This window comes from Protopterus annectens, chromosome 2.part2, assembly GCF_019279795.1.
Source record: "Protopterus annectens isolate FY-2018-M chromosome 2.part2, PAN1.0, whole genome shotgun sequence".
Lineage (NCBI taxonomy): Eukaryota > Metazoa > Chordata > Ceratodontiformes > Protopteridae > Protopterus > Protopterus annectens.
In genome coordinates this window covers 399,459,852-399,484,818 of record NC_056730.1, presented here as the reverse complement: position 1 = coordinate 399,484,818, position 24,967 = coordinate 399,459,852, and the positions used below count along the sequence as shown (strand labels likewise).

Sequence of the window (24,967 nt, the reverse complement as noted above, 5' to 3'; positions counted from 1 at the left end):
CAGAGAGTTGATCAACAATCTCTTTCACATTTATGCACTTGCATCTGTCCTTGTTGCCCCACAGACCTTGCACTTTTGTCCCTCCTTAAACCACTCCCCAAGCAAATTCAGAGGTGTGTGCTGTGAATGACTGCTTTGGAATGGGAAGGAAGAATTATGACCCAGATTTAAGGATATGCTGTCGTCCCCACCAAGTGATTTCTCTTCTGACAAATCCCAGCATTGGGATTTAAAAAGACAAAGGATGTTGGTGCTGGGATCAAAGAGACATCAGATACCATTGTATCTTTCTTGTATGGAGTGCTGCCAGGGATATGACGAAAATCATAAATGCCATGAGACCCAAAATCCTGAGGTATTTCCTCACAGTGACCAAAGTCTGAGTGGAAAACATTAGAAATAGTTCTAGTTATGCATCTATTTTTTCCTGTGGAAGAAAATCTCTTTGAACTGAGGTGTTTAGCTGACACCCCAGGAAAACAATCCTGTGAGGAGTTAAAAATACTTGAATTTTCTTTTGGAATCCCAGCTTGTGTAAGAGATCTCTCACCCAAGCAAGATTCCGGGAACTTTGAAATAGATTCTGCAAAGACAATAAAGTTGTCTAAATATGGGAAAATGTGGCCCAGCTTAAAAATAACTTTCCTAAACAGGGCAGTCCGATAAAATAACAATTTCTATAAAGTGAAAAGTTTTTCCCCAGAGGGAACTTATCTGCCCAGCTAAAGAAAAGCAAAAGCTGCCAATCCTAAAGTTTGCACAGGAGCATAGTCTTCGGCTTCAGGAAAGCTCTTATGGGCTTGGCACCCAAACTTGTCTTTTTAGTCAGCTCAACTAAAGCTAACTGATAGTTTGGGAGTGTGGAAGGGGCCTAGCTTTGGAAGCTGGCCAGCTGTTATAGCCTGACAAGGATATAACCCAAACAATTCAGGCTACTGTACCAGTGATCAATATGATGAACATTTTCCAGTACATAAAATCCAAACACCAAAGGAACCAATGTGTCAAGAAAGTACTAAAAAATAGTTTCATATACTTTAACCATGGTAGACTGCCATAAAATAATGTTTAATACCAATTTAAATTATATTTTCTTGTCAGAGAAAGTAAAATCTCCACAGTACATTTACTTATTTATTTAGTTAACATTTGTAAGCGGGAAAGTCTGACTTGGAACAAAGCCAATGTTCAGTGGAGGCCCGGGGAGAAACATTCCAGACACGTCTTTGTAACGTGGGAGGAAACCGAAGCACTCAGAGTAAACCCACATGAATGCAGGGAGGACATGCAGACTCCACACAGAAGGCACTCCAACCAAGAATCGAACTGGAGAACCTCTTGCTGTGAGGTGACAATGCAACCACTGCACCATTGCGCCATCCATCAACTTTTGGAAAAAAATCATGATCCAATGTTAAAAAACATACAGTGCAGAGAATCATATATAAAGTAAATAATGTATAAATGCTGAAACAAACAAAAAAAATTCTGCAATATTTTCCTAGAAAAAATGAAATTAAAGCAGAGTACAAACAGTAAAAACAGGCAAAATGAATCTGTGGTTCTGAATGCATGAGGCAGCCCTTACTGTCTAATAACACAAATATACACTGAATGTCTGAGAGAAATACTGCAAGTTTCTGCAGAAACAGGAAAAACAAGCATTTGTCAAAGATAGAAGTCAAACACTGCTACAAGCAGAAATTCCCAAAGGATTTGTCATGAACCCTGAAAGAAATACACTATTAAAATAAACACAGAAAAAAAATAATACTTCTAATAACAAAATGGAGGGAGGGGCAAAACGCAATGACTAAACCAGGGTGGCTTTCAGTATAGCTAAGGGCTTCACAAACTAGAGATCTCAGTGTGGTGAACTAATATCCATTTCGGTTTAACACTGTGGTGTCATCATATCCCCAAATGTGCTAGCTATGGAAGATTCAGAAAGGTACAGAGAAAATTCCTTATTCTACTGTGTTTAGCAGCTGATGTGAAACTGCCTGCTATGGCAAGCATATAAAACTGAAGAGATGACTCTAGGATCAGTAGAGTAGAGTGCATTTGATGGTGTGTGGTCAGAAATTACTTCCTTGACTAGCATGAAGGCTTGTACTAGCAATACAATGCAAGGCACTCACATGCAGATATAGTGTAATTTTTTTACAAATCCAGAAACATGTTGTCAAATCAGATGGTTGATGAAGAGGGCAAGTGAGGGGCTGAAGGTCACCATGCAGAAATCTTTCTACATGAGGTGTCTTGCATCCTTGCCAGCAAGCTCAGGTCCATCAATCAATGGAAGTGGACTTGGGGAAATATATTACTTGGGGAGAATCTCTAACAGTAAAGCATAACATTTGGGTGGAATTCCAAGCATTATCCAGGTAGATACAGTTACAGGATCACTTGTGGCACAGTTAAAGCAGAATGTGCCCCACTGCTAGAATGCCCTTCTAATTCATAATATTTACAACTGCAGACTGTTGTCAATATGACAGCTACTGAAACATCTTTTACAGAAACATTTCTAAAGTAAGTTGACAAAGTTGCTATTGCTTTGAAGTGTGTGGAAAATAATAAACTAAAACTTTACTCCCTTCTTAGGGAGGATAAAGCACAATGACCAGATGGGAAATATTTAGCAGAGATATTGATATTACTTAAACAAGTTCACCTTGAAATTCACTCATATTCCATCAGTAGTGATGACAGCAGAAACCCTTCCTTTAAAAGGACAGAGGCAACAGATGTTGACATACAAACTGCAGAGTAGTTTTAAACTGTGTACTGAGAAAGGTTACTGTGCAACAATATACGGACAATTTTTCACTATTTGAAAAACCTGAATTTATATCATAATGGTTTTGTTTCCACTTATTAGTGTTTTTCAAATCTTGTAGGATTTTATAATTACAGAAAAATGGCATTAGATGATGGAATGTCTTGTTCTGCTTCCTACAGTTACCTAGCCTTAGTGTTCACATTTGTTCATCATAATCATTTATTAAACAATTACTCAAACTAGCTATTAATCAATATCTAACAAACTACATTAATAATTGGATCAAAGTCGGCAAATGACTCCAGCAAGGGTGTATCTTCTCTCTGTCCTTGTCTGTGATTTTCAAGGGAAGGATACAAGCTGCAGCAAAGGTTTGGAGAGCATCCAGTCTGAGGATGTGATGTTTGCAGATAATGATAATATTCTCCAAACTTCAAGTGATTAAAATCTCTGGAGTGCAATGGAGCAATTCATTTCGGAGTGTGGAGCACCTCGAGTAGAAAATCAGCATCTCCAATTAGGAGGTTCTGGTCCTCTTTCAGAAAAGAGTGGGTTGTTATCTGTGCTGGAAGGGGGAATAGATACGTCATGTGGCCAAGTTTAAGTTCTTAGGATCTTATTCACAACTAAAGGTAAATGGGATCAGAATAGTGACAGACAAATGGATGTAGTGGCAGCAGTACTGCTGAAGCTGTACCACATTATGGTGGTAAAGTGAAAACTGAAACATAGGACAGAATTCACAGTTTATTCATCAGTCTATGTCTTCTTCTTTGCCTGTGGTCATCAGCTTTAGGTACCAACTGTATCAGGGATAGATGTGGCAAAAATGAGGAACCTTCAAAGGGAAGCTAAACTCACTTTCTGTGACAAAGCAAGGAACTTGGTAATCTGAGTAACCTTAGAGTACAACCACTGCTTCTTAATGCTGACAGGAGTCAGTTGAGGTGACACTGGTACATTGTGAGTATGCCCCATGACCATCTCCTACAGGAGGTGCACCAGCCATAGCTTACTGGGAGAAGACTCCAGAACAAACTCAGGAAATGTTAGACGGGTTACATCTCTCAGTTTGCTTGACAATGCCGACAGATCCCACAGTATACACTGAAGACTGCAGCTGGAGGATTTCTGTCACCCTGTTCAGCTTGCTTCCACTGTGACTATCCACAGGACAAGTAGCTTAGAAAATGGTAGTTGGATGGAATAACTGGCTGTACAACAAGGACACTCAGAATTACAATTAAATGTCAATCTTCTTGTAGGAGGGATGCATCTCATGGGTTACCATGAAGCACAGTTATAGGTCCATTATGAAATATATTACCTTTGGACATCAAGAATAAACAGCACTACTATTGTAAGTTTACTGACGACAGTAAATTAAAAGGAATTATGGAAGTACTAACAAACATTTTAACTCGTATTAAATCAATTAGTAATCTAACAATAGTTTTAGCAAATTTGGTTATTATATACCTTGTAAATTATAATACCCATAGGAGTTTTTTTTTAGGCAGTGGTATCTTGAATATCGTCATCTCATAAAAAGACATGGGGATATTAAATGGTGTCAACTGTAGTTTTAATGTAAATATAAATTTCTAATTAAAAAAACCTTTGAAATAATACTTCTGGGTCTATGAGTCAGGATGGTCTTCCAAAGTATACAATATACTTTGTCGTCATTTTGCATACTTCACCAAAGACTTTGAATACTGGCTGCTGGTGTCAGTACAACTGAAACAGATGACATACTCACATTCCTTTAAAGTAAGGTCTTGCAATACCAGTTTATGATGTTAGTCTACAAAAAGATGGATTTTTCAGACTGTATAACCATATGCATGTTCACAACAACATGAAAAACTAGATCAGTCAGATTTAATACAACTTCAATTTTCCTGACGTATAGTGTTTATAATCACAAACAGCATTCATTACCCTTCTCACTCCCATTAGTGCTAGGAACATCATCAGTCATGTTAATGTTGTGAACAAAATCTGAAACAAAAAAGAAAAAAGTAGTGTTACAAACAGATCAAACTGGTAGCGTACATGAAAAAAAGACTAGTCCACTTGCTTACCCTTAGCAACTTTACATAGTTTTCAAACGGGGTTGATAAAAATTAATACTCAAACATAAACAAGTTAAATTATTTCAAGGATTCATAGGAGATTACTAAGCTAATGTTTTAACAGCCTTTACAAGCCTTGCCAATATAACCTGATTTTACTGAATATATAGCCCCTAGGGGCAAAATGATGGCATGGGTTTATGCCTATACCTTGAGTATCTTACAGATTTCCCTTGTCCATAAGGGACAAAGGCACAACCCCAGGTGAGAATTTACAGTTCCCCATCCAGCTGGTGAAGTATATGCCAAATGGCGCACTGTACTCGATTATTGGTCTAATGAGGGCTGAGTACAGCAGGACTATAATTTCCTTGGATTTGGATGTCATACCTTTATGTATAAGTTGTGTCACATAGAAGGACTTCTTCACCACTGTGGACACATGGTGGTCAAATGTCAGGCTACTATCTATCTATCTATGTACCTGTATCTCTCACTTCTGAGTTTACTCTTAGGGATGCGCTACTGATGTAATATGCAGAGGTATTTGACTTCCCAAAGTGTATGATAAATAATTTATTCTAACTAACCATGGGAAAAATTCATTATCATATTCTTGCTAGCTACAGGTCCACCAACATGAACCAGGAAATCCATACTTCATACCTGAATTTACTAGAATCACTCACCATCCAGCCCAATACCATACTAATGGATTTTAACTACCCCTTCATTAATTGAGAGGCATGCATGACCACTAACATGCAGGCCCAAAGATTTTTTGACTTTGTAAGTGTAAATGCCCTGGAGTAGATAGTCTGCACTTCCACTCGGGGAACAAATATCCTAGATCTGGTACTCAAATACTGGACAGTGCTACACGCCCCTGCTAAGATTGGATCACAAAGCAGTCTCCCTTGAAATAAAGGTAAAACTAGTCCCCCACCTAACCCTCAAAACTTTAAGAACTTCTCTAAGTAAATTACCCCCTATTAAGGGATGGCATAGCTAATTTCCAAGCTCCCCCGAATCCAGAAAACACAGAAACCTATGCAGAGGTGTACATAAAAGCCCTATATGACATGTAAAGAACTGCATAGAAACGGTAGTACCAAACCAAAATAAAGCTAAGTCAAACAGCAAAAACAAGCCACTCTGGTGGACCCCTGGTATTAATAGGTTGTACAATAAAAGAAAGAAAATCATGTTAAGTAAGAGAAAATGTGCAAAACAGAGCAAAAAGTCCTTTGTTAGTCTAAACAAGTGAATCAGGGAACTAGTCAATTCGCTGAAAGCAGACTTTGAGGTAAAAATAGCCTCCAAAGCGAAGGATAACCATAAATAAAGAAAAATACCTTCCACTGCTAAAGGTGTGGCAAGCAGGAAAAACACAAGCAAAGTAAATCAAGCTACACCACCATGGCTAGAGTTCTACTAGAGTTCTGTAGTCCAAAGTTGTAGCTGCTGAACAGTCCCAAACACAATATGATAAAATAAATATTTTTTTTTAATAGTAAAACCATTTCAAATGGTTAAATTAAGATCTCTTTTGTAACTTCAGTACAATAAGCGCTTTCTGTAAACCTTCATCAGATCGTAATTGGACCGGGATCCATTATTTCATTAAAAAGAAATTGTTAACTAATCATTTTCTACAATAGAGACAACTCCCCTTACTTTCTTCTTTCTTTGCGCAAAACCAATCTTACAGCCTGTTCAGGCACACCCTCATAGTAGCCAATCGTTGGTCTTCTTGCCTTCAGAATAGGTTTTAGTGGGATGACGACATTTAAACCTGGCATGCAATTTGCCCGTAAGTGATAATCCACTTTGTTTCACATACTTCTGTTTTATTGGGCACATCTCCCAATTTTACCCCTGAATATACACATTCTATAACTTTAAAAACAAATGAATGTGTGGGAGAAGATTTTACATGCACAGCTAAAGCATTGTGTGTGTCACCATCGCTGATATCTCTCAGATGTCTTAAAATCCTTTTTTTTTAATTTGGTTGGTTTTACCAACATAAAACGCTGGGCAGAGCTTGCAAGTTGCCAGATAAACCACATTTGGTGTTTTACAATTGGCTTTAGTTTGGAAAATATACTCCCGTCCAGTATTTGGAGGTTTAAAATAATTTTTACTGTCAATATGGCCAGAGGCCAATTTCCCACTTGGGAGATGTGCCCAATAAAACAGAAATATGTGAAACAAAGTGGACTCTTCTGACTTATCCAAGTCAGTGTCAGATGTCAAAGACTCCTGTGGGGAGTCCAAGTGTCTCCTCTTACACAATCTCTTTCTGGGGACCTCCTCAGTGGGAGCCTCTGGGGAGGTCTCGGAAGAGCAAGGGGCACCCTGTGGGGCTACCTGAGGCTCAGGGTCTCTACGCTTAGCCTGGATGATGGAGGCAGAAGCAGACACAGGTGGCTTGGGGGAAGAAGAGGCCAGACCTGGTGTCGAGGCATGGCTTCAAAAGCATCATGGTTCTGATGAGAAGGAGTCAATGGACCCGAGGGAACCGCCATCCCCTCCTGCACCAAGGCTGTGGGCTCTGAGCTGGAGGTAGGAGCTGAGCTCATCCGAGCCGAGGCCCAGAGAGGAAGAGTCGGCACCGACAAGTCGGTGCGACTATCCTCCCTGGACCCGACAGGAGAGTGTCGGCCCCTAGAGCCCCCGGTCAGCGCCAAGGACGTTATAGTAGATGGAACCGATGACACCGGAGCAGGTCTCAGCTCCATGATCAGCAAGTCAGCCCCCTCCGGCTCCGAAGATCTGGTACTGCTCGGAGGAGGAGCAGTCAAATCTGAGATGGTGGTCTTCGGTTCTGATGCTGGGGTCAGAGTTGACAACAATTTGGCAAGGCCTAGTGCCCATAAGAGCTTCTGCACCAATCGATCCATATCCAAATCTGAGAGGCTGACAGAAGATCTAGAGGAGTGCACCGAAAGTGCAGATTGGAGGAGTGGAGATACAGGTCTCTCAGACACCAGCTCCAAAACTGTGGGCTGGCTCTGAAATGAAGAGACACTCGACTCCAAGAGCTGTGGAGCCGAAGTCCCAGAATCCTCCACTTTCTTAGACTTTTTCGAGTCTTTAGAAGCCTTGGAGTCAGTCGAGGATTTTGAAGATTTAGAGGACTTGCTGGCCCCATCCTGGTCAGTCAAAGCTTCAGCAAAAGGATGCTTCAGCAAACCTTGATCCACAAGCTTCCTTTTCCTCTCTAAAAGAACCCTTGAAGAAAAGGAATGGCAAATGCTGCAGGACTCCTGCAAGCGCCCCACACCCAAACAATACATGCACTGAACGTGCCCTTCAGTGAGAGAAATCTTTTGCTCACAGTCTGGACATTTTTTGAATCCAGACTTTGGGTGCTTGTCTTTTTCCTCAGACATATTAATAAGGAACTATGCTTAACTATACAAGCAATACACAGACTATATAGTCTAATATAGCCTAGAAGTTATAACTATCCTTAGGTTCAAGATAACACTTCTAAATAACAAACACACTCTAACAATGGCCCGGAGAAAAACGGGACCAACAGTTTAATACAGCCTAAAAGTTACAACTATCCTTAGGCTCAAGATAATACTTTTAAATATGTAACACACTCTTGACAATGGCCTGGGAAAAAGAGGTCAACTCTACTTAATATGTAACAGGATACTATGAAAAATATAACGCACACTATTTATATATATATATATATATATATATATATATATATATATATATATATGTATGTAGATGCAAAACTATGGAAATAGAGAAAACACACACACTGAATAACGAGGCCCAACACGAGGCCGCTACAATTATGCTAAACAATGACGCACCAAGGGAATAGGTCTAAAGAGAACTACAGGAGCCTAATATATAACTAATCTATCTAGAAATGTTAAGGAAGTAATGAAAAAACTTGCAAAAAGTGATTTTTATATCAAAAATGGCTTGAGCAAACTGGAACCACTGAGATCCATGCTGCAGCAAACTAGATCTGAGGTAATTCCAGCAGTGCATCAGGGGATAAGGGGCTTGGTCTCGAGCTACTGGTAAACCTTAAGCTTTGCTAACGATTGTGTCGGAGCCGATGGATCGGCTCCGAACCCATCAGTGAAGAATGAACGGCGAGACTGAACAACTTCACATTAACATTTTTATTTATGGCCAACGGATATTTTGGCAATGCTGGGGGGTTGCCATGGGCACTCCCAGTGCAAACAGCTACTCCAACCTTGTCCTAGCTGAATGGGAGAGGGTTTTCGTTCTTAGTTCTGTTAACTCTTGGTTTAAACATGTAGTTTACTATGGTCGTTTCATAGACAACCTTTTTCAATTATGGGACAGTGAAGAAGAACAATTTGCTGCATTTATGGATTATCTTAATCAGTCTACCAATTTCCTGAAATTCACAGGTCAATGGTCACATTCTACCATCAGTTTTTTGGATGTTACTATTATTCTAGGAGACAACGGTTCCATAGATACAGCCCTACATAGGAAGGAGACATGGAGAAACCATTATCTCCATAAGAGTAGCATGCATCCAAGACATGTTACTAATAGCATCATGCGCAATGACATTTCATGAATAACAAGATGATGCACCCAAGAAATGGTTGTGAAAAAGGAAATACAGGACTTGCAAAAAAGATAACATCAAAGAGGATATTCTGAAAGAGATACTTGTCCCACTAGAAATCATATATCTAGGAAGAGAAATCACACCAATATTCCATCAGATGTGAGTGACAGGAAATCTAATAGTATGGACCTAAGAATAATGATTACATACAGTACAGATAATACACAGCTCAAGGAAGTCATATGTAAATATTGGCCCATTTTAACTCAGGACCTTAAGTTACGGGAAATTGAGGGAAACAAACCCTGTTTTGGTTATAAAAACAGGAAGAACATCAAGAGACTTTTATGTGCAAATGATGGTATTCCTAAACCACAAGTATTAGGACCTTTAGGAGCTTCCCGATGTGGGAAATGTTTGGCCTGTGGCCATATTGACAGTAAAAATTATTTTAAACATCCAAAAACTGGACGGGAGTATATTTTCCAAACTAAAGCCACTTGTAATACACCAAATGTGGTTTATCTGGCAACTTGCAAGCTCTGCCCAGCATTTTATGTTGGTAAAACCAACCAAATTTAAAAAAAAAGGATTTTAAGACATCTGAGAGATATCCACGATGGCGACACACATAATGCTTTAGCTGCGCATGTAAATCTTCTCCCACACATTCATTTGTGTTTAAAGTTATAGAATGTGTATATTCAGGGGTAAAATTGGGAGATGCACCCAATAAAACAGAAATATGTGAAACAAAGTGGATTATCAACTTACGGGCAGATTGCATGTCAGGTTTAAATGTCATCATCCCACTAAAACCTATTCTGAAGGCAAGAAGACCAACGATTGGCTAATATGGAGTGTGTGCCTGAACTGAGGCTGTAAGAATGGTGTTGCGCAAAGAAAGAAGAAATTAAGGGGAGTTATCTTCTATTGTAGAAAATGATTGGTTAACAATTTCTTTTTAATGAAATAATGGATCCCGGTCCAATTACGATCTGATGAAGGTTTACCGAAAGCGCTTATCGTACTGAAGTTACAAAGGGATCTTATTTTAACCATTTGAAATGATTTTACTATTAATAAAATTATTTATTTTATAGTATTGTGTTTGGGACTGTTCAGCAGCTACAAATTTGGACTACAGAACTCTAGCCAAGGATAACCATAAGGCATTTTAAAGTTATGTCCGCAATCTTATGGGCAGCACCCAACAATGTGCAGAATTAGCTGTAGATGGCATCACCTATACTCAAGCCAAAAGCTATAGCAAATCTGTTGGCCAACAAATTCAGCTGAAATTTCACCTATCACCCCCAGATCCCCCTCAAGAAACCCCTTGCATCACTCTACTGCCAATTATCACTAAAGAAAAGGTTGACATTGCACTCTCCAAAGCTAAAAACGTGACTTCTGTGGGGCCAGATGATATACCAGGTTGCCTTTTAAACAATTTAAATCAGGACTTATAAGCCTCATTAGGATTTCCATTTAACCACAGCATCCAAACTGGCTTTTTCCCGGTTGAGTGGAGGACGGCATTAGTCCAACACTCATCTCTTGGCATAATGGTAGACCCTCTACTATGCTCAGGTTTCCTCCCACATTCCAAAGACATGCAGTAGGTGGACTTGACACACTAAATTGGCCATAGGAGCGAGTGTGAGTGAATGGTACAAATGACCTACCATGGCTGGGCTAGCCATCCGGCAGTGTAAACCTTGGCTTGAGATGACTGTCACTGTTAAAGTGACAATCCACCCCCATGTGTAAAAATGGGAAAAAGGGGTTGAGGATGGATGGATCAACTAACCTGGGAATTTACAGACCCATAATTTTTTCTGACATCGGTTAGAGCAAGAAAAATGGATCCCCAAAGGGGTACTTATCTTTTTGAAGATTTCAGGTCTGAAACTCGAAAATTAAAATTTCAGGAGTCGGTCAACCGGCACTTGCAAACTGCTTCTGCTTCGGGCACCCCACGGCAAGAAAGACTGATGTAATGGTGTCGACTGCATGTTTTATACCCCTGACAACCTGACGTCATGGATGAAGCGACAACATCTGATACAGAAATCCCATGACTCTGGTTTTCACGCCGTCTGAGGGCTACCTGCAGGCAGATAACCCAAATGTGATGACTGCAACAGTGAAACATGAAGAACATCAGTATATACCCACTACCTTGTCTGGCCAAAGCATATGACACAATTCCCCACTCAGGGATTACAAATAAGCTCACAAAACTAGGCATTAATCCCAATGTCACCATATGGACAGCCACTTGGCTCATGGACAGGACAAATGGAGTTAAACTGGGTGAATCCAGATCCAGCAAGAGGCCAGTTACTAGTGATGTGCCACAGGGCTCAGTGCTGAGACCAGTCCTGTTCAGAATATACTTCTCTGAAGTCAAGATTAATGTGGAAGGCCTTTGGTTGGTTTGCCAATGACTACAAGCTGAGGGTGATCACTGAATCCCCCAGTGATATTAATGACCAGTCTTGACATGTGCTTATTCTTTAATTAGCTAGATACATCTCCACCTTTTGGTCATTCATGTTCAGTGGGTGGTTAGAACATATGAAATGTGTTACAGCATTGCACTTCTGGAGTGCTTTATGTGGCTTAGAACCATGTTTCTATAACTATACAGCATCAGCATCTGCCAGAATGAGGAGAGCTTACAGGGAGTGCAATTTCTTGTTGAGACTCCCAGCACTGAGTAGCGACACTTTTAGATTATCCTAAGTGGCTTTTGTTATGTTGGAAAGTTTGTCTGTTTGGTATTGCCTAAAAAAAGCACTACAGGGGGTGGATAATGTTTTGGCCAATATCCAAAAGCCTACAGGTGACAGCTGAAGACCAAAGCAACGTGGCCAGTCAAACCTTGTCCTCCCAGGTTAACAAGTACTGAACCCCTTTGGAATGACAATGGTAGCTAAGCCAATTGTTAAAGTCGATCATTTTCTGCTGGTACTGTGGCATCATCATTGGAAATGGTAGAATGCTGCTTAATGCTATGCTCGTACCTGCCTGTGACACACATTGTGAGAGCTCAATTATGTCTCTCTTCATACAGTCCAAGGAGATACGTCTCAGGTCATTCACGCCCACATGGAATACCATTGAGTCGTACTTGTACTTAGGGGTAAGTGACCAGAGTGCTTGCATGATCCTGTGGATCCTGGCCCCTAACAAGCAACTAACTGCAACCTTCTCCTTATCTACCCTGGTAAGAGGGCCATCAGTGCGTCTCATAATGGAGTCTTCTATAACCAAAATATTGGGTTGTGGAGGTTTTGCCTTATGGGCTTGGTAGTTCTGACACAATGAGATATGGGTTTATGTGTTGTGATAGGAATTATCTTGTTTGTTTGCATAAGGAGTTTCTGAGGACTGCACCCGAGAGGCATTTGAGGTTTGGGTAAGATACATGTGAGCACTTTTGCATATGCTGGTCTATGTGTGTGGTCCTTTATAGGTATAGTGAGTGATGTGTGTGAGTCGCTGACAGCCTGTTTGTTGCTTTATGTGTCTGTATGTCAGAGTCTAGCCTCCAGTGTCAATGTGTAATTACATCTCTCAATGTATTTGTCTGCTTGAGAATTAAGTGGTTGTCAATGTACAAAATGTAATTGCTACATTGCGTCAGGATGCCCATGTCCACCAAGCTGGAAGCAGAGACAGCAGGAAAGTGTCCATCCATGGTTGTAGGTCCTAATGTGTACTTACAAGGGATAGGAGTGAAGGGTGTTTGTAAATGGACAAGGGAAGGGTGCTTACTTTGTGTAATCTGCAGCTAACCTAACCAGAGATGCTGCCCAGTGCCCAAACCAGATGCTCTCTGAGCAGTGATAGTCCTGGATGCTATAAGCAAAGGCAAGCCTAAATAGTCCTAACAAAATGCGTAAATGCTGCTCACCGAGCAAATTAGCTGCCCCATTAGTAATGTGCGACTGAAATAAAGTACCAAGGTGTTTTTTATAGGGAAATTTCAACTTCTGGTGAGTGTGTATATACAAGACACTGGTTACCACCACTGCACGAACAGCAGCTTCTCACAAATGTGAGGCTTATATATTATCAGAAAAAAGAAGTTTTACACTAACTATGGCCTAAGGCCAATCGGGTAAGCACACAATGAGCTTTCCACCAGCAATTCCCAGCTCAGATGGGCAACTCAGCCTCTCCCTGCCACAACAGTGCAGACTTTGACCCTCTTAATGTAAAATGACTGGTTTGGATCTCAAGTTATTGTTAAGAAACCACAAGCAGATGCCTAATACTAAGAAACACTAGATACAATGTATTTCAGTGCAGAACAGCAGCAGTTTTAAAATGCAACTTTAAACTTACAAAAGTGCAAAAAAAAAAAAAAAAACTAGCACAGAAATGTTTCACAGTATAATGAAAATAAGCAATGCAAGTGTAAAATGATATTTAATTGTGTTCATCTTGCCAAGGACAGCTTCAGATATTAGCAAAATCTCTCAATTCTCTGGTGTCATCACTAAGAGATGAGCAGCTCTTGACAAATGAGCCAAAGAAAGCACAAACGTGAGGCATACATGCGATCAGAAAAAGGCAAATCTTACATTATTACCTAAGGCCAATAAAGTAAGCACAGAATGAGCTTCCCACCAGCAGGTCCTAGCTTAGATAGGTGAAATTAGCCCTCTCCTCCCTCATGGGTGCAGACTTTGACCCACTTAATGTAAAAAGACTGGTTTGGAGTGTAAGTTTTAAGGAACCGCAAAAAGATGTCAAATACTTGTTACAAAATACTAGATAAAATATATTTCAGTGCAGAACGGAAGCCCTTACAGCAGTTTGCAAATGCACTTTAAAGAAGTGCAAAAAAAGTAGCATAGTAAACTTTCACAGTGTAATTAAAAATAAGAAATGTTGCTAAATCTATGCATCTATACAAGGTACTGGGATGGAGAGAGGCTCTGTGGAAATATGCCAAATTTATACTAGCACTGAAAATACACAAAACTGACTACTGAGCCCTCTGACCAATAAAACTACTACACTTAGGGTCCTTTTGTGCTTCCCAACTCAAACAGACCAGGTAAACACTTACTGCCACTAGATGAACAATCCCTGCCTCCTAATGTAAAAGCACAGTAAAAGTGTGTCCGGAGTGAAACGTTTACCAAAAGGAAACAGTGTGATTGTTCAATAGAAGTACTTCGCTTTGTAGAAATGAGGAACAGTCACTCAATTGTGCAGAACTTAAAGGCACTAAAAACAAGATACGCCGATTAATAAGCCCTTTGGTCAATAAAACAATTACATGTAGGAATTTCTAGTGTGTTTCCCCAACCCATACAAACCAGGCTACCACCCACTTGCTAGAGTGTAAAATAACTATTTTATCCACAGGTAGCTGGATAATGACTTCAGAGCAAGTAAATCAGTAGAACACACAATGAGAGGCTAAATGCACTTTTTTTTTTCAAAATAAGCACTAAGAAAGGGAACTAAATAAATCAAGATATCCGCTGAGCAGCTTAAAAATCACCAAGTTTAAAAAGCAAATCAAGGAATGGTAGTGTTTGTGTGAAAAATAACCAGCAAGGAGTCACTAAACAGTGTTTGTGGTTTTTGCAGGCCTTAAGTCTTATCAGAAAAGACAACACCACATATATACTCTGTGTATTTATGTACAACTCAAGAAACAAATTATCCAATGAAAAACAGCATGCGAAATGTGCAGCCTGGGTAATTTGAGTGCCTATCTGCCACACAGAATAAAAACATCAGGTCAAGCAGACTTATCAAAACAGAAAAAATGGAACAGGTAAAACAAAGCAGCTCTATCAGTTTAAGCAACTCACAAAGATATTGCTTTCCTCATCAGCAGGGAGTCGCCAACAGTTCTTGTAGTTTTTGCAGGCCCTGAGTCTTGTCAGAAAAGACTCGGAGAGATGTAAGATTATGTGCACACTTAACTTAAATCACAGCAAAAGAATATATAAAAAGTTGAGCAAACCTTAACAATTGATTTTGACAAACTTCTGAAACACATTATAAAAATTAAGAACATCTATTCAAAAGAAGGTCTAGATTGAAGGTAAAGTCTCAAGGATAAACAGGAAAATTCATGAGATGCTCCTGATTTTCTAATTTCTCAGAGTCTAGCTGCACTGGCAGCTTAAGATTGGATAGTTAAAGAAAGTTTAACAAACCAATCATCATCAACCCTCTTTTCCTACATGGGGTCACGATGTCACATCAAATGTTGCCACCTCTTTTCATTCAATGCTACTCTCTTCACCTTCTTCGAGAGTCATGTCCGACTGTCTCAGGTCTTCTCTTACATATCCAACCACCTCTTTGTTGACATTCTCATTTCTTCTTCCCTTCTTCCCATCTCTACCAAATAGTCTTCTGCTTTCCTGCATGTGCCAGAACTACTGTAATCAGTTCTGCTTGATCTTTTTTGCAATTGGGAGTTATTTGGCTTCCGCTCTATTGTCATCATTCCCTTGTCTGGCCAACAGTGTGCATCCTACCACCTACCTCAGGTGCTTCATCTTGATTAAAGTTAGCTTCCTGAACTGCTCTGCCTTTACTACTCAGATTTCTGTACCACACAAAAGTACTGGCTGCTCCACTGTTTTGTACACTATTTTTCAGCTTCTTTGGCATTTTTCTGTCACACATTATCCCTGACAACCTGTGCTAGATGGCTGCAGCCCATCTGATTCTAGCTTTCACCTCTACATTCAGACTTTCACTCTTCTCAACTATCCCTCAGATACCCGAAGCTGTTAACCAGTTCCACTATTTTCCCTTCTATCTCAATTTTCAACTTCTTTTGATTTGCCCATTTCCTGCCATGACATCTGTCTTGTCTGCACTGAGTTCCATCCCCTACATCTCAAGTTTTGCATTTCATAAGCTATCATTTGTTGAAGTTTTTACACCAAGTCTTCTGGCAGTACCACATCATCTGCATACAGCAGCTTTGTAGCTCTGTCCCCACCAACATGTCTGCAACTGAAGTCCATCATTAAAATGAACAGCAATGGGCTCACAGCTGAACCTGCTGCACACCCAATCCCACTGGAAACCCCTTTGCTAGTCTGAACATTGTTCATACTTATGTCACAGGATCCATGTAGACAGCCGATACAAATTCTAGCAATCTTACTGGGACTTTGGACCACTGCAGGACTGCCCGAATCAGCTTTCTATGGACCTTTTCATAAGCTTTCTCCAAGTCTACAAATGCCCAGTTGAACTCTTTCCTCATCTCTAGCGTCTTCTCCATTATCATTCTAACTGCAAACATTGGGTTGATTGTGTTGCATCCTGATCTGACCTGTTCTTCGTTCATCTCCCATCTTATTTTCTACTACTATGCATATTTATCAGTCACCCTCTCCAACACTTTCTTGCAGTATGACAGGAGTTCATTATCTCTGCACTGCCTACATTCATAAATACCCCCTTTGTTTTTGTACACTAGCTCTAGAATGCTTATATTCTCTGGTCACCTGGGATACACTTCTCCCTCCACACTACACAAGTACCCTGAGGAGCCATTTTCCCTCTAACTCACCCAACACCTTGATCACATCTACTATGACTTCATCACAGCCTTCAGCTTTCCTGGACTTCATTTCTTTTGTGCTGTTATTTTTTTCTAGTGTCGGCTCTTCATCTACTATAGGCTGTGTATGGGGCAGTACTGCTTATGTGGGGTTTTCTTCATTCAGAAGCTGCAAGAAGTACTCCTTCCATTTGATGTATTGTGGCCTGGTGAGCAGGTTGTTGTTGGCATCCCTTATTGAATGGTGTCCAACAACTGTTTATCTTTTTGTCTTTGTCTTGCAACCTGATGGAGTTTCTTTGTACAACCTGATGAGTTACTTTCCAGAAGCCAGTAGAGGGACTCTGACACCTTGTTCTTTGCTACTGCAGCTGCTCAGCTAGTCTCTTTGTTAACCACTCATTATTTCTTCTTGGCCTGATCCATCTTTTCTATCTTCAGCTTTTTCCTACAATCCTTTTTTGCTTTTGATAACTGCCGGGTCTTGTGCATTCCACCACTAGCTTTCATTATTTACCTTATTTCCTTACCTGGCTCAGCCGCATAACTGTCTTTTAGTCTTCATACATGTTGTCTTGCGAAGCTGCCTTTCTTCAACTCCACCTAGTTCCTTTTCTTCCTGAGATGCTGGCACTCTGAGTATTTCCTTGAACTCTTGTGCTTTTGCTCCAATCATCTTCCAAGTCTTCAGATTAGTCTCTGTTGACCTTACAGCCTTCTTTGACCACTGCTTGAATCTGACTGTGGCCATGAGCAGTTTATTCTGTTGGTGGACTGCTTCAATGGGGATGACTTTACAATCTCTGATTCTAACGCAATACGTATTCCTTACTAGGAAAAATTTGACCCAAGTGGCATGTTGGGCACTCATGTATATGATCTTGTGACCATCTCTCTTGGTGAACCATGTGTTGGCCACAATCAAGCCATTTGCCAGACAGAAATCTTGAATGGCATCTCCTTTATTCCTGTTACCTCACCCCTGTGGACTGAGGCAGCCCTCATATCCTTTTCTGTCTGCCCCAATATGAACATTCAGGTACCCTGTCATCAACACCAAATCATGTTGTCTTGCTTTATCTAGGAGGCCCCAGTACTGCTGCCTGAATGTAGTCTTTTCCCCATCATCACAACTCTGCTGTTGGGCATAGGCTGAGATTATGAATACTGGTCTCACCTTTACCATTTGTTCCAGGGTAGGCTGGGTCATCAACCCAATTATTACCATCAAATGCTCATGCCAATTTTTGGCAACATTAGTCAATGTGACCAAATCACCTAGAGCCAATTTTACACTGTAAAGTGGCTAGCCTTGACTGTGGTCTGTGATCTCATCTCTAGAGTATACTGTACATCACAACTGACACCTACAGCATTTGGTCTACACAACTCTTCTCCCAGCAGGCACCGCCTACAGCCTGTACTGCTGCCCACAACTACGTTCAATTTTGGGTGAGTTTGTTTTACATGCATTCAAGACACATGTATTTATGAATATACACACATGCATTTATAAATATATGCATGTGCAGAAGAGCATGTGTGCACACACACACGCTTGCATTTATGAATACACAGACACACACAGATCAGAGATTGAGAGGTTAAAGATATTTCTTTCATGGAAATGTTAAACTTTATAGTAGAATTTTAGTTGTTCTGTGTGTATCACTCCATTCCTAAGAAAATATATGTAAAGAGTATAAGGCCTCAGAATGCAAAGTGGACACTTCCTCTACTTTACTAAATGTCAAAGTACATTCTAATGGCTAATTGCCCATGTACAATGTTCACAATTCCTAGCGGTTAAAAATGATGCTATACTACTTGAGAATGACAAAATGTATACAATCTCAAAAAGGCTTATTTGACGATATACCTAGGTTGCTTAACTAGCAAACCAAGGATTTTGTTTAATTTTGCAGTTGATGTTTCCTGAAAATGGTCTGCATGATTTGTGAGTCTGTGTGGGGGTATAACACAATCCATGAAGACATATAATCTGCAGGACAGCCATAACTCAAGCTCAGTTGCCAAAATTTATAGTTATGTACTTACCATAACTTGGCATCTGTGTTATCTGTAGTCACCAGTCATCACGTTAGGGTCTTGGATCCGAGCCGGCATACTCAGAACACAGCTTTGCTCAAGCTCCTCCCCTCCCATAATGCTCTGCTGCCCTACATTCCCTCAGATCGAGTTTGCACAAGGAAGGAAGACAGATAAAACATAGAAACTAAATAGAACCTCCAAAATCCAACCGATCTTCCACGCAGGGGGCTGGAGGGTGGGATTGTGATGAATGGTGACTACAGATAACACAGATTCCAAGTTATGGTAAGTACATAACTATAAATCTGATGTTATCTAGTCACCATTCCTTACATTACGGTCAGAATCCCCAGCTACGGAAGGACATGCCGAAGAACTGTGGAGCCAAATGAAGCCCTTCCTCTGGAAATCAAATCCAACTTATAGTGGGATACAAACGTGTGGGGAGAAGACCACGTTGCTGCCGCACAAATGTCATCTAAAGACTGACGATCTGCAAAGGCAATGGAAGTAGAAACTGCCCTGGTTGAATGTGCCCTCACTGGTGTGGCTAAGGAAATACCCTCTGAAGGATAAATAAAGGAAATACATTGCAAAATCCAACGGGAAATCGTGACTTTCAAAATACCCCTGCATTTTCTATTAACACTGAAGGCCACAAATAGTTGATCTTAATGTCTAAATTCTCACGTTCGATGTAAATAAAAGTGAAGTTAACAATGAACGTCCAATGCCGAAACACATAACCAGCAGTCTACTTAACGCCGAATGTGTGATAAGAGACCTTGGGACTCAGGTGAACAGTAGTCTCTCCTTTGATAATCACATCTCCACAGTAGTCAGGAAATCCTTCTATGTGGCACACCTCATCACAAAAGGGTTTTCATCCAGGAAAAAAAGAGGTCATTGTTGCCCCTCTACTCAACACTCATTAGACCCATTATAGAGTACAACACCCCTTTTGGAGTGTACCTCACAACATAGAAGTACCTCACAAAGAGGATTTCTGGCCTCAAACAGATGCCCTACACTGACCATCTCAAAAAACTCCAGCTTTACTCTGTAGCATATCGCCTACTCTGAGGAGATCTCTGCCTAACATATAAAGCTATGTTAAACCCAGAGCTGTTGGAGATGCTACACCTAAAGAATTCCCAGTACCTCCGAGCTACACTCTCTAGGGACCTAAACCTTGTCACCACAATAAACAGGGCATGCTGGAGGGATAGATTCCTGTCCCAGAGACTTCCTATACTCTGGAACATGCTACCCATCTATGTCAAGCAAAGTTCCTCATTAGCACTCTTCAAGAAAAATGTTGATGAGTGGATGGGAAATAGGAAATACACCCCGGGGATCACTTCTGTGGCGCTGCTCGACAAGGGCACAGGAAATTAACTTTCTTGGGTGGCATAAGCCAGAGAACCTTGTTGGCTAGGCTTACTTAGGCCCTTGGGCCGATAGCCTAGTACCTACCTAAGAACCTGTGTATGCAGAATATATTCCCCTTTATTGGAAAAGTTAGGGAAAAATGTTGTTAAGTGAATACATTGTTTGATATTCGCTGATAAAGCCACTTAAGGCAAGAAGGATGGATCAAGTTTTAGTGACACTCTGTCCTTGTGGAAAATTAAATAGGGTGGCATGACAGTAAGAGCTTGCAGCTCCAAGACTCTCTTTGCTGAAGTAATTGCCACTAAAAAGGCAGTCTTCTAAGAGAGAAATTTAATATCGCAAATAGCCACTGGTTCAAAGGGAGGTTTTGTTAAAGCCTGAAGCACCAAAGTCAAATCCCATGGAGGAGAAGGATGTTTAACAGGAGGCCTTAATAGAAAAATCCCTTTTAAAAAGGCCTTACAGAGGCATGCAGAAAAGGTCAAATCACCACCAAGGTGAAAATTTTAAATGGCTGCCAACTGTAAATTAACAGTGGAAAAACTAGCTCCTTCTTTAAAGAGAGAGGTCAAGAAGAGAAGAATTTTGGGAATAGGGGCGGAGAAGTGGTCTAAAATTCTTATTCTTTGCGCAAACCTCTTCCATTTACTGGAATAAATTTTCTGGCAGAAGACCTCTAGGAAGCAAGAATAATCTCCTTCATGGGTGAAGCTAGCCTGGACTTGGCCAAAATCACTGGAAGTGGCCATACCACACTGTCAAACATAGGGTCTGAAATTTCGGGAGTGGTAGAAGAGAAGCATGCGATAGCAGATCTGGAATTGGATCGAGTACCCAAGGCGGGTGTCTCAAATGAGACTGTAGAAGGGGGAATCACACCTGCAGAGGCCAAAAGGGGGCAATGAGGATAATTTGACACTGGAGGCGTCTGGCTTTCTGAAGTACTCTGGGGATTAGGGGTAACTGGGGAAAGGCATATAGGAGACCCAGAGGCCAATCATGGGAGAGCACGTCCCTGGGGGATTCCCCCTCTGGAGGGATCAATGCAAAGAAGTTGCTGCATTTGTGGTTGAGAGAAGATGCAAACAGATCACAGCTTGTATAATCCCACCGACAGAAGATCTGTTGAGCCACCGTTTGATTCAAGGACCACCTGTGAGGAGTCAATATAGCCCTGCTCAGTTTGTCCGCCAACATGTTGGATGCTCCGGGAATGTGCATTGCAATGAGAAAGTGCCCTGTGGCCATCGCCCACTGCCAGACCCTCCTGGCCTCGGAACACAGCAGATAAGAATGTGTGCCCCCCTTCCTTGTTTATATACCACACAACAGCCATGTTGTCTGACAGAACCACAATCATCCCGTGAGGATGGCAGTCTTGAAAGGTTTGCAGTGATAAATGGACTGCTCTCATCTCCAGAATGCTGATGTGCAGTTTGGTCTCTGCGGGCGACCAAGTGGCTTGGACCGTCTGTTACTGGAAATGCCCCCCCCAACCCAGGAGGGAAGTGTCCAGGGTGAGTGTCGCCACAGGAGTCGGAGTAATGAAAGGTCTGCCTACTAGGAGATCCGCTAGGAGATCCGGAGATTGAATCCACCATGACAGATGCTTGTGACACACCGAGGTGAGCCGAATGGAAAAAGACAGAGGATGCTACCATGCTGACCACTGAACTGCGTGGGTCCACTGAAGGACCCTTGTGTGGTACTGAGCCACTGAAACCAAATAAATGGCAGTAGCCATCGATCCTAGAGCCCTGAGAATGAGTGAGACTGGAGAGCTGGTTAGCTCCAGCAATGTCTGAACCTGGTCGCGAATAAGCTACGCCCTTCGAGGAGGTAAGGCTCCAATCTGAGAGGTGGTATCCAACAGAGTGCCTATGAATTCCAATTTTTGTGTTGGAGTCAGGGAGGATTTTGTAATGTCCACTGTGATCCCCAGGCGATGGAAGAGGGGGAGAACATAGTGAATACTGTCCAGTAGTTGATGCCTTGTGGGGGCCGTCAAGAGCCAGTCGTTTAAATAGGGAAAAACATGGATTCCCTGCAGTCGGAGGTGAGATGCTACCACTGCCATACATTTGAACACCCGGGGGGGGGGGGTTGAGATGAGACCAAAGAGCAGGGCCTAGAACTGGAAATGATCGACTCCTAAGCAAAAGCGGAGAAACCACCTGGACCGTTGATCCATCTTTACATGGTAGTACATGTCCTGGAGGCCTACTGAGCACATCCAGTCGTTGCTGTGCAATAGAGGCACAATTGACTTTACAGTGATCATCCGAATACAGGACGTAGGTCCCCTGTTTTCTCTGGAGCCAAAAAGAAGCTGGAATAAGTTCTGGATCCACTCTGTCCTGCGGGGATCTATTTGATGGCTCGTTTTTGAAGAAGGCTTATGACCTCGTTTCGGGCTGCCTATTCTTGATTGGGTGGCATGTCTGGAAGAGGACTGAATTTTGGGGGAGTTTCCAAAAAGGGAATGTAATAACCCCTGGATACAACTGCTAACACCCACAGATCATTTGTGATACTTGCCCAGGCTAAGGGGTGCAGCAATAATCGACCCCCGACTGCCTCCAGGGAAGGACAGTCGGGCAATGCCTCAGGCATGTTGTAAAGGTTTCTCAGAGAAGGGCTCTCTGGAACCTTGGTTTTGCGGGCCTCCTCTGCCCCTCGGGTGATGTCTACCATTGAAACCTCATCCCCGTCCCCTGAAAGAGGAATCCTCCTGAACATCCTGAAATGAAGACTGTGCCTTCCTGAACCACATTTTCTTACTCCCCTTCTAGGTCTTGGAAAAGGACCTCTGAGGCAGAAAACCTGATCCCAACAGCTGACAAGGTCTTCCCTTCCTGTTCACTGCGGGTCAAAGTGTCTTTCACAGTGGGACCAAAAAGAGTGGAACCATTGAAGGGTGTGTTAACAAATGACGTCTTGAAGGCCTCTGCAAACCAGCTCAAGTGGAGCTAGGCATGATGCCTAACAGCGATACCTGAGCCCGCAGCCCGTGAGGACTCTTCCGCAGCATTGGAAATGAGTCTCATGGACGAATTCACCAAAGAATGAAGGGTTGACAGCTTTAGAGAAATAGCCTTGAATTCCTCCTCAGGCATGGACCCAGAGAGGGATGAACATGGTTCTTTTACAAAATCCCTCTGGAGACAGGTAAAATGCGCCAGGTAATTTAGAGCTCGCAGACTGAAAGCCAAAGCCAACACCCGCTTTCCAAATCTGTCCATGGCCCGCGACTCATGACTGGGCGGGTGGACAAAAGAACTCTGCTCTGCCAATTCCTTTTTGGTGGCAATAGCATCAACCGAGACTACTTTGGACCAAAAGGTTCTGTCTGGGGGAGGGCTCAAAATTTGGCTGCTTTCTTGGGCACTGGCTCCACAGTATCTGGCTCCTTCCAGGCCCTGCTGGCCACAAGATCAATAAGAGGATCAGCAAGGGGGACACCCAGGAGGTAGATGGCCCCATACCTAAAGCCTCCATGAAAATGGATTCCTCCGAGACGGTGCTTGGGTAGACCAACTGTCTTTGGCCTTGAGGATCTCGAGCATGTCTCCAAAGGAGACGTCCTCCAGTGGAGATCTTGGGGACCAGTTCCCCTCATCAGCATCCGTATCCTCGGTAAGAGCTCCATAGAGGAGTCTAGATATCTCCTCTTACAAGTCCTCTTTCTGGGAACTTCCTCCACCGGGGGTGGTGGGGAAGACTCCCAAGAGGAAAGGACCCCTGTGGGGGAGATATCCCCCCTGGAGACTAATTTGGATGGGCTGACCTTGAGTAGGATGAGACAAGCTACTCAGAAACTGGGGCTGGGTAGGAGAACCATGCATGGGAGAGGCAGCTCTGAAAGCAGAGAAGGATCTTTTAGCAGCCCGGAAGGAATAGAAGAGGTTCCATCCCCCTCTCCCACTGACAAAACCCTGGCGGAAGAAAGGGTGGACTCCCCAGTCCCACCACTCCGCCGGACAGCACCAGACCAGAACTGTCAAAGGCCGAGGCACCCAGGGGAAGAGCTCAGTGCAAAAAACCCGGGCCCAAATCCAATCCCATGGACGCTGGCTCGACAGGGCCGGCCAGCCGTGTGGACTGTCCTGGGGAAACAGAAACAGTGTCGGCCATTGATCCCATCAGGGAAGGGCCCAAACTGTGTCCTAAAACTCAAAAATAATAATAAATTTCAAAATTCTGAGCTAAATGCACTTACACTAACAGGAGCTGAGCAATCTGCGTCTGATTGACTGGGCGGCAAATGAGATCTGAGGGAGTGGAGGGCAGCAGAGCATTATGGGAGGGGAGGAGCTTGAGCAAAGCTGTGTTCTGAGTATGCAGGCTTGGATCTGATATCAGATCCAAGACCCTAACATGAGGAATGGTGACTAGATAACATCAGATCTGGAAGTTAATTCCTACATCCATCAAATCCTTATTGAAGCCCAATTCTTTTAAGACTTTTTTTTTTTCTTTTCCAAATCTTGGCTCTGCTC

The 24,967-nt window shown here is 42.1% G+C and overlaps 1 protein-coding gene across 5 annotated transcripts in view; it reads right to left on the bottom strand.

Moving 5' to 3' along the window:
- The window catches only part of SLC38A9 (solute carrier family 38 member 9), a 1,477,321-nt gene that overhangs the window by 581,623 nt on the left and 870,731 nt on the right, over positions 1–24,967 (bottom strand). For all 5 annotated transcript variants that reach the window (XM_044063918.1, XM_044063920.1, XM_044063923.1 and 2 more), the window contains one exon: positions 4,730–4,789. In XM_044063918.1, coding sequence (XP_043919853.1) covers positions 4,730–4,789 — 60 coding nt within the window. The remainder of the gene's footprint in view (positions 1–4,729; positions 4,790–24,967) is intronic.